General features: G+C 39.0%; 1 protein-coding gene across 1 annotated transcript in view; it reads right to left on the minus strand.

Moving 5' to 3' along the window:
- Positions 1-6,850: 6,850 nt before the first annotated feature.
- The window catches only part of LOC107699518 (zinc finger protein 43-like), a 7,461-nt gene continuing 3,732 nt past the window's right edge, over positions 6,851-10,579 (minus strand). The window contains exon 3 of the mRNA XM_016500801.1: positions 6,851-10,169. Coding sequence (XP_016356287.1) covers positions 7,982-9,721 — 1,740 coding nt within the window. The 5' untranslated portion in view covers positions 9,722-10,169 and the 3' untranslated portion in view covers positions 6,851-7,981. The remainder of the gene's footprint in view (positions 10,170-10,579) is intronic.

The following is a 10,579-nucleotide window of genomic DNA, read 5'->3' on the forward strand; positions in this document are numbered from 1 at the left end:
CAAAGTCAGAGTTTAATAGTAGGTTTAGAGTTGGCAAAACCAAACAAATCCAACCTGGTTTAGATCAGGATCAGCGGGATTACAAAGCTCGATATAAGTAGCCGCAAATGTCAGGCAATTTTGTCTCTAAAATTCTAACTGCATTAATTTGGAGCTGGAGATACAAGGATACAAGGCTTCATTGCATCAGATATGTGTCACAATCTCTGCGATCTCTAACCCAGATTAAAACCTGCTCCAGAGCAGGGTAGCTGTGTAGCGTAAGTTACCATAGTGATGAAACCTGCTCAAACAAACCTATCTTCTTGAGCCCGAAAACTCAAAGTTTGTTCAAACTAAACGCGAACTTACCTGTGCAAAAACTGAAACTGGCTTTGTGCTAACAGGCCACAGAGCACATGGAGAATGAGTAAATACTCATCCCATGCACTAACAAGAAAAGACAACACACACAGAGCATGAATGTCTGAATCATGACAGAACAAAAACCAAACTAGACAGAAGTGTTGGGATCCAAAGACCACGCTCTGCACACAAAACTACTAATGTGGACAGAAGAGCATACGGCCCAACCAAACTCGTAATCGTATTCTCACAATGACAAGACAAGACAATAGGAGCGTCAGTGTTCTAGCTCCAGTCCAAAAATAAACCGACCAAAGTGACCTAACCATGACACACTGATTTACAGGATGCTTTATCAAAAGCAAATATGTCTTTAGCCATTTCTTAAAGATGACAGTGGATTGCATTGTTAAGATGAAGGCTGAGGGAGAGGGACAGGGTGAAGGCTTTTGGAAGTGACCTTGTACCACAATGTGATGGCGCAATTATGTGTTCTTTGACTGACTCCAGGGTATGGGAGAATGCAGACAGAGAGGTGGGTTTGGTTCATTAGCATCAGAGCCTTGAATTTGATGTAGATGCCTATAGGCAGTGAGTCAACTGAGATGTGACATGGGGCACAATTTTGGCTGACTGAAGACCAGATGCTCTTAAACATTCTGGATCATCTGCAAGTCTTGACAGCTGGAAGGCCAGATAGTAAAGCATTCCAGTTTTCCATTTTGGGATGAAAAGAGTCTGGACCCAGAACTACACAGCATAATCAGAGTGGAGTGTGCTAATTTTCTTTATGTTAAAAAGCATAAACTGGGCAGTTGTTTGGATGGTTGTTAAATACTTCCAAAAGATGCCTGCTATTGTTGTTGGGTTTAGCTGTTTGGTGGTGTTGTTCTATACAATTGATGGCCTGGCTGGTACGTCGATGAGTTTAGCTTTTGCAAAGTTGACCTGGACATGACATTCCTTCATCCTTCAGTCATGGCCTGTCATGGCCTAATGGTTAGAGAGTCAGACTTGTAACCCAAACATTGTGGGTTCGAGTCTCGGTACTGGCAGGAATTGTCGTGGCAGGAGTGACAAGTGCTCTCTTCCACTTCAATAACATGACTGAGGTGAGACCCTTGAGCAAGACACCAAACAAATGACTGCCCACTGCTCTGGGTGTGTGTATTTGTTCACTGCTCAGTGCTGTGTGTGTGTGCATCTGTATGGGTGAAATGCGGAGAACAAATTCTGAGTATGAGACACCATACTTGGCCACGTCACTTCCTTTCCTGTTTTTCAGTCCATGATGTTAGAAAGACAGGATGAAAGTGTGGGATTATCAGGTTGGAATGACCAGTAAAGCTGTATTAAGTATACAGATAAGAGGAGAGAGCCAAGTATTGATCTCTAGGGTACTCCAGTGTTTAGCCTAGTGGTCATGTGTGATATAGACGCTCCTCCCCTCCATGAAACATGGACAGATATGCCTGTAAGATAGGATTCAAAGCAGTAAAGAGCAGTACCATTGATCCAAAATGCTGATAGGGTTGATAGGACATGATGGGTTGATGATGGCAAAGCCAGCGGACAGGTCAAGCAGATTGATGGCAGTTGATCTTGATGTTCTTGCTAGTTATAAGGCTTCAGGAAAGGAGAGCACGGTAGTCTAAGTAAAATGTCCTCTTTTGGAGCCAGAATGGTTTTATTCTGCAGGTTGCTCTGTGAAAGGAATGCAAAAAGTTGAAGAAGGTTTTTTTTGTCAATGTTTTTGGCAGGAATCAGAAATTCAGAACTGATACTTATAATACTTACCAATTCCAGCTCAACTGGTAAAGCATGGCACAAGTGACACAAACATCATTGGTTTGAGTCTTGAATTCACTTGTAGTGGCTATGGATAAATGCCCCTGCTGAATACATGAATGGAACCTGAAATCTGCTGCAGTGTCAAGTATTGGTTTGAGTGGGGCTATAGTAGGGATTACTGAACTTAAATCTGGTGGGAAAAACTCAAGTGGAATAAGATATGTTCATTGTGTCTGTGATAACAGGTAAGGGTGTAACAGAGATGGTATGAGGAAAATGAGAGAAGATATAATCTAGGGAACATCCTAGTATAATAGTTTGGAACCATCAGACTCTGAGAGAGGAGAGAAGAAAAGAGTTGCATGTGAGTCATGTACGTTTCTATGTGTGTCTAGAGCAGACAACTGGTTTCTACCTTGTCAGTGGAGAAAAAGTGGCAAAGACGTAACCAGTCAGAGAGGTAGGGGAGAAAGTGGAAGCAGACAGAGTATAGAGGAGAATTTAGTGAAGACTTTATGGGTGTTAGCAGCACACTGTGTGGTATAGGTTGTTTATCTGATTCTCCAAATATTACATGGTTACACAACAAAGAGGGAACATAAAGCTCAATTTCAACAAGCAGAGTTGAAGAACTGAAATGACATGACTGGGTTAATCAACAGTAACAGGAATCAGAGGGTGTCATTTTCCTAACATTAACGGCACTGCAGTGGAAATGATCAGATGGTTCAGGTTGCTCTACTTGCATATCCACTGACCTGACCCCACAAAACCATAGCCATTCTAAAACACTGCACTTTCTAAGAGTCCTAAAAACAGCGGCCCCCGGAAGAGCATATTGACTCGGGTCCCCCTTAAAATCACGTTCGGGGGTGGGATGAGTTGTACTACTATGTCTGTGGTCTCATATATAAACGTCTAGTGTTTTGCATATTCCAAGACTATACTATGAGAGGATCTGCAAAAGTTAATACAAACACCCATAATGAGTTCAGAATAGACAAAATAAAAAAAATGACAAACATTGAAAAGGTTCAGCACAATTCCTCTCAGACTACTTCATGGACAAGATAAGATAGTCATATAGTAAGCATTGACATTCTTACAGCTCTTCACTGGCTGACTGTGCACTATTCTTTTGTAAACTGCTTCAAATCTCAGCTCCTGTTTATACCTGTAATTAAGGTTTTGGTCAACCTGATCACAAGTGGACAACATGTTTTGAAATTGTCCACTTTTAACTACATTTAGAGATACATTGCTGCATAGTGTAAATGCTCATGTGGTCACATGCTTTCGAACAACTGTGATCCAGCAGGTTAGACCACATTACATGTGCAACAAACAACAGATCTCCATGGTTGAAGAGCTAGAAAAAACAATGGAGACAATCCAAAGGAAACTTGTGGACCTAGCATTAGATAGTACTACTTGTTGCAAGATAATATCAATATAATAGATCTACGTGTTTCAGCTACACAGTCTTCTTCAGGGAAGGCTGTGTAGCCGAAACATGTAATCACATTTAATAACTTGAATGACTAAGCCCAGTTAATCAAAGGCTTTTTATCTTTACTACACCAGTGCCTTGCAGTATTTAATCTTTTCAACTATGTTTATGTTTTTTCATTATTTCCACCATTCAATTAATCTCATGCCTTTGTCTTGTGCACATTGGTGATTAATAGCTTATAATGGCTGGCTTGGGTGTTTTGGTTCACATTACTTGAGGCCAGTTGTATAACACTGGCAGGAATCTGAGCAGCCTCTGGGGTCGCAGATGGGTGCTGTCGGTGTGCGTATACTCATGGAAACACTCAAGTGTTCGAATTTTCTTTGTCATCCACCAGACTCCCTTTAGTAATCTCCATGACTTAAATATTGCCTTACTGCTGTATATTTATAGTAAATGTTCTCCATTGCTTTTGTAGGTAAGAGTGACGACTAAGAAATTTGTTGTAATGGTCTTAATGACTTGCCTCAGGGATATATTCAGTTCGACTGTTGACATGAATGGCATTCTTACACCAATGTACTGGTTGTTTGGTTTAATTTTCTTTTGACAACTGTTAGATTCTCTCAGATTTGAAAGGTACCTTCTTCCAAATGCTGTTATTGGATTTCTCGATTGGTATTCAGTGGGATTTAGATCTAGACACATCTGTGGCCTCTTTACACCAGTCTTGCATTGTTTTGAACTGTTAATGGATGTTTCTGAAGTGCTTAGGTTCTTCTACCATTGTTTGAGTAAAAGGCGACTGATATGTGTTGACATTACCACAGAACTGAATTCTCTGACATAGGGTGCCTTGTGTTTGTATATGGCACCAGCATTTTAAAGAGCACTGAAATAAGCTAAAGGTCATAAGTAAATTACCCTAAACAAAAATCTAAACACCTAGGAATTATTAAAAAGACTGCACTGTCTTGATGTGGCAAGCAATGAGTGGCACTGTATATTGGTACAAAATTTGCATTTGGTCAATCCAATGACAAGTGGTCAAGAAAGACACATTACCGTTTACACCTGGGCCCGATTGCATGAAAACCCTTTGACTTAAAGGGATAGTTCACCCAAAAATTAAAATTCAAAAAATTAGATATCACAAACTAAGATATTTTTGATGAAATCCAAGAGCTTTCTGACCCTGCATAGACAGCAACGCAACTACCAAAGTCAAGGTACAATACCTCGGAAGAGAAGAATTGTCGAACAAGTCATTACTTTTGTTTTCCTTGCGCACAAAAAGTATTCTCGTAGCTTCATAAAATTAAGGTTGAACCACTGATGTCACGTGGACTATTTTAACAATGTCCTAACTACGTTTCTGGACCTTGAACGTGATAGTTGCGTTGCCGTCTATGCAGGGTCAGAAAGCTCTCAGATTTCATCAAAAATATCTTAATTTGTGTTCTGAAGATGAACAAAGGTCTTACAGGTTTGGAACAACATGAGGTTGAGTAATTAATGACAGAATTTCATTTTGGGGTAAACTACCCCTTTAAGTCAAAGGGTTTTCATACAATCGGGCCCAGGTGTAAATGGTAATGTGTCTTACTTGACCACTTGTCATTGGATTGACCAAATGCAAATTTTGTACCAATATACAGTGCCACTCATTGCTTGCCACATCAAGACAGTGCAGTCTTTTTAATAATAGGTGTTTAGATTTTTGTTTAGGGTCATTTACCTATGACCTTTAGCTTTTTTCAATGCTCTTTAAAATGCTGGTGCCATGTACAAACACAAAGCACCCTATGCCAGAGTCTTCAGTTCTGTGGTAATTTCAAAACATATCAGTCTCCACTTCCTCAAACAATGGTAGAAGAACCTAAGCACTTCAGAAACACCCATTAACAGTTCAAAACAATGTAAGACTGATGTAAAGAGGCCACAAATGTGTCTAGATCTAAATCCCACTGAATACCATTTGAGAAATCAGATAACAGCATTTGGAAGAAGGTACCTTTCAAATCTGAGAGAATCTAACAGTCGGCAAAAGAAAATTAAACCAAACAACGAGTACATTGGTGTAAGAATGCCATTAATGTCAACAGTCAAACTGCCTAAAGCTGCGTTACCAACCATTAAATCTAGGGTCCCAGGATATCTGTGTAATAAACCTAGATTCAGTATTTTTTTTAGTTTACATTTTGTTTACTGCAAATAAAAGAAATTAATCAAACATGGTTTAAGATCTGCGTTCTGTTCTTATGTGAATGCCCCCTAACAAACGCATATCATCAATGTGTGTTAAACATAACCCTAAATTAACCCCACACCACTGACAGCTTTGAAAGACCTTGTGTAACAGGATTAGGTACAATTTGTTTGTTACATAAAACAGAATCTGTAGCATGCTGTTCATTACCACAGAAAAAAAAGCAAAGCTTCTGTTCACAAAAACAAATGCAAAAGCCATATAGCTACAATTTTACCATTACAAAATATTGGTATACATTTTTTTTTGTTGCCAAACAGGTCACTTGTTATAAATCATTCTATATAATATCATATTATATAAGTATACTTAAACAGTCTTCCCACATAAGTCATTCTCACAAATCTTAAAGGTGCACTCACAGTGATTTGGATGTTGCCCTAAATGTCAGTCGTTAGAATGTGTGAATGTAGCATCACACAAAAGTTTTTAAAAACCTAAAGTAAGTTTTCTGAAGCTACAGTGTATATTATTTTAACCATACTTTTTAAAAGTACTATTTATATGTCAATGAGATAATGAATACTGAGTGTGCCTTTGACTATTCATGATAAGTGAAATTTGCAAAATTACTGCAACAAAATATAGGGTCTTTAAAGGGGTCTTATGATGCAATTTCAAGTTTTCCTTTCTCTTTGGAGTGTTACAAGCTGATTGTGCATAGATAAGATCCCTGAAGTTACAAAGACTAAAGTCTCAAAACCAAAGAGATATACTTTATCAAAGTTAAGACTCTGCCACGCCCCCCTAAAACGGCTCGTTCTAACACGCCCCCACATATCTACCTCACTATGTGGAAATAATTGCATAATGTGGCCCAAATGTGCACGCAAAGAAAGAAGGCGTGGTTTCAGTAACCGCAGTTAGTGTTGATGCAGCATGTCAGGGAGACGCTGTGTGTTTCTAGGCCACACACACACACACACACACACACACACACACACACACACACATATATATATATATATATATATATATATATCCTATGCGGTTTTTAGTCTGTGTAGGGACATTGACTTTGGGGGAAGTAAAATCTACACTGTAATAAAAACAAAAGTATAGCTAACTAACATACTTTCCTAATCACAGCAGGAGTGTGTTCTTGAATCACCTTTTATCAAAGACAGTTCAAATTACATGAATAACTCTAGGATTAATAAGTTCTGCTTTACTCTAAATTGGTCACTATAATGGTTCATATAGGTCCCTTTGGTTTGTGAATGCTTACTGTGTCAACACCTACTTTGAATAAGAATTTGAATTGCTTATCCAAAAATTGGAAAATACAAATGAGAATTTTTGGGGAAACATTTTTATATACAACAAATGCAACATACATGAGACAACAGCATTCATTTGGTACATCCGAGGATCTAAACGCTACAGAAGTACAACTCAAAAACTAAAAAAAAAAGTGTGTTAATTACTATGAACATTCTGAGAATTCTGATTTACATTATATCTTCATTGTGGACACTCTCTTCTAATTATCAAGTTACTAGGAAGGCTATTGTCCAGGCATTCCAAGCAGAATTCTAATCTTAACATCATACTATTCAATAATGTACTTGAGTATTCGGTGCTTCCAACTTTGTTGCAACTATGTGGGGAGGGCTCTTTTCTTTTCCAAAAGGACAGTGCTGGTTTGCATGAAGACCTAAATGCCTTTGGGGTTCGTCAACCATTTATTTTCAAAAGTATGACATTAATCAGTCCTTTTGCTGCTATAACAGACTCCACTCTTCTGGGATGGAACACTGTCGCAGGGACTTGCTTCACAAGAGACAAGAGAATCAAGAAGGTCAGGCAATAACATCAAGCAAAAAATTCTGGCTCACAGTCTGCATTCCCAATCCATCGCAAAGGTACTCAGTAGTGGATCTGTGCATGCCATTCACTTTCTTCAACACCTGAAACAGTAAAGCATTGCTTTGTGCAAAGGGTCATTGCCCTGCTGGAATAGAAAAAGGGTCCTCGATGTTGAAACAAAATTGAAAGCACATAATATTCCATTTTAGAGTTGAGGCTTTACATTTGTCTTCACTAAAATTGCTGGAATAGCCAAACCTGTTCATTAGATAAGGGTGTCTATATACTTTTGGCCATTTTGTGGATCTCTACGTCTATTCATTCAGTACTTCCGATGACATGCCATTATTAGCATTTTTATCAGGATTTTCAGCATCAGCATCTCCTTGTTGACTTTTGGAATCAACTACATTAGTCTCAGGAGGTTTTGTGCCATCATTTTCAGAGTCTCCTTTATGATGATATTCAAGATGGCGATCTAAAGCAGACAGAAATGTGAAGCGGCTTGGACAGAGTGGGCAACTGAGCAAAACCTTGCAGGGACGTCGCTTGTGGTAATACACGTGTCGCCGATAAACACTAAGAAGCCCAAAGACTCTACAACATTCTTTGCATTTGTACTTCATCCTTGGTTTGTAAGTTCCTTTATAAGGAGAACCAAGTAACAGGTCATCTGTCTTGGATGTGGGCTGATTTTCTTCATGTTCTTCTGGTTTACCATCACTTTTTGTTTGTGTTGATGCTTTTGCAGGTTCCTGTTCACTGTTTTTATCCTCATGTTCTGTCTTTGACTCCCCAGGAGCCTTAGGTTGAAGCGCTGAATTGTGGTACATGGCCACATGCCTTGTGACATCACATCTTTGTGGAAAGTTTCTTCCACAATAAACACAGGCGTGCAGAGTTCCCTTATGGTAACGCATATGACGAGAGAGACTGCTTGAGTGTACAAACACACGATGGCAGAGTTTGCAGGAAAATATTTTACCACTAAAATTGGCTCTTTTCACACTTTTAGGTCTTCCTCTTATGCTTGGCCTTAGTGGATCAACTCGCAGCTTTTGCTGTTTTGTAATCATTTGTCGCATTACACCATGGTACTGCTGTTTCATCTTAGTTGGTAAACCTGAAGAGTCCTTTACTTCAACCTCATCTGGATGCTGTGCTTTATGATGCTCTCTTAAATCTGAAATTTGGTTGAAAGGTTCCCCACACAGGCCACAACGACATTGCTCTTTAACTGAATTAATGCCATTTTTCTTACTTTCTTCGTCCGCAAGCATTTCCTGTTTTTGTGTTACCTTACTGAATGGCCTGCTGACACGAGAATGACTGTTTAGGTGGCTTTGCAAGTCAGACAACCAAAAGAAGCGCAAGCCACAAATTTTGCAAGGATAAGACCTGTCCATGTTATTTCCTTGATTTTCCTTGGATCTACTCAAAGTCTTGGAACCAACAGATCCATGCCACTGTTTTTGATGTGACAGTACGGTCTCTTGTCTTAAGAATCGCTTTCCACAGTGTCCACAGCTATAAAAGCGTTCATGAGCATGGTTTTGAAGGTGGCTCTGCAGACTCTCCCGGTCATTAAACACCTTGCAGCACAGAGTGCATTTGAACCCCTGCTCGAGGGCACGGTACTGCTGATGCTGTTGTAAGCTCTTTGGGGTTTTGAACACTTGTCCACATCTTTCACACTTAAACTGAGTATACTCCTTCTCTGGTATCTTAGATGAAGTCAAGGCTTCTTGATTAGGGGGTTGGCACCATAATGACTTGGATGAAGGTTTTCCAAACAAGAATGTAAAGTTAGACAACACAGATCGATCAACCACTGTGAGCATTCCGTTTTCATGGAGAGCGACCTCAATGGATGCATTGATACAACTACCATTACTAATGCTTAAACCATCAGAGGAAAATATGTCAGTAAGTCCATGAATGGCCATGTGTTCGACTAGTTTTGGGTATTGACTAAATCCTTCACCACACTCTGTGCAGATGAAGGCATCTCCTCCACCTAACTCTTGCATGTAGTCCATTGAGTAAGCCATCATGACAAAGCAAAATGTAGCCTCTTTTGAGGTATAAAGTTCAATCGTTTAGTAAACAGAGAACATGGTATATTATGTGAGATGTTAAAAAAAAATATATCAAAATATGATAACTTTGACTATTAGAATAATTTTCCAGGAAATAATGTCCGTTAAATATCCAATCTCACTTCAGCTGCTATAAAACAAGGCTAAGTTTCTATATGCATTTAATAAAAAGCCACAACTGGTCACAGCGTTTCTAAAATGACAACTTCACCAACTTCAATAAAATAGAAAATTCCAAAAAGGATTAAAAATCTATCCGTAAAAGTCTTTGATTGTCAATTTAAACATCAATTCCCCAACTCTGTAGGAAAATGTGACATTTGAGCATAATACAATGATGTTAACCTCGTTATGTATGGCCTGCCTTGTTTCAGGTGCTGGCCCGCAATTCAGATATTGCCATCTGTAAAAAAAAAAAAAAAAAGAGAGAGACGACTTGAAAAGTAACACCCCATTTTTCTATATTTTAATACCTAGAGATAACAGGCTCAATTCAATGCAAGTAAGAGATGTTTCACAATTCTATAATCCACCAGGTGCAAATCACTGAAAATCACAAGTCCGATCACTTAAAGGGACAGTTCACCCAAAAATGACATTTCTGTCATCATTTACTCACCCTGAGTTTCTTTCTTCTGCTGAACACATTTTGAATAATATTCGTAACCCAACTGTTGACGGTAGCCACTGACTTCCAAAGCATGGAAAAAAAAATACTATGCAGGTCAATGGCTACCGCCAACCGTTGGGTTACCAATAGTATTCAAAGTATCTTCTGTTGTGTTCAGCAGAAGTAAGAAACTCATGCATGAT

Source organism: Sinocyclocheilus anshuiensis, unplaced genomic scaffold (genome assembly GCF_001515605.1).
Source record: "Sinocyclocheilus anshuiensis isolate Anshui unplaced genomic scaffold, SAMN03320099.WGS_v1.1 scaffold670, whole genome shotgun sequence".
Lineage (NCBI taxonomy): Eukaryota > Metazoa > Chordata > Actinopteri > Cypriniformes > Cyprinidae > Sinocyclocheilus > Sinocyclocheilus anshuiensis.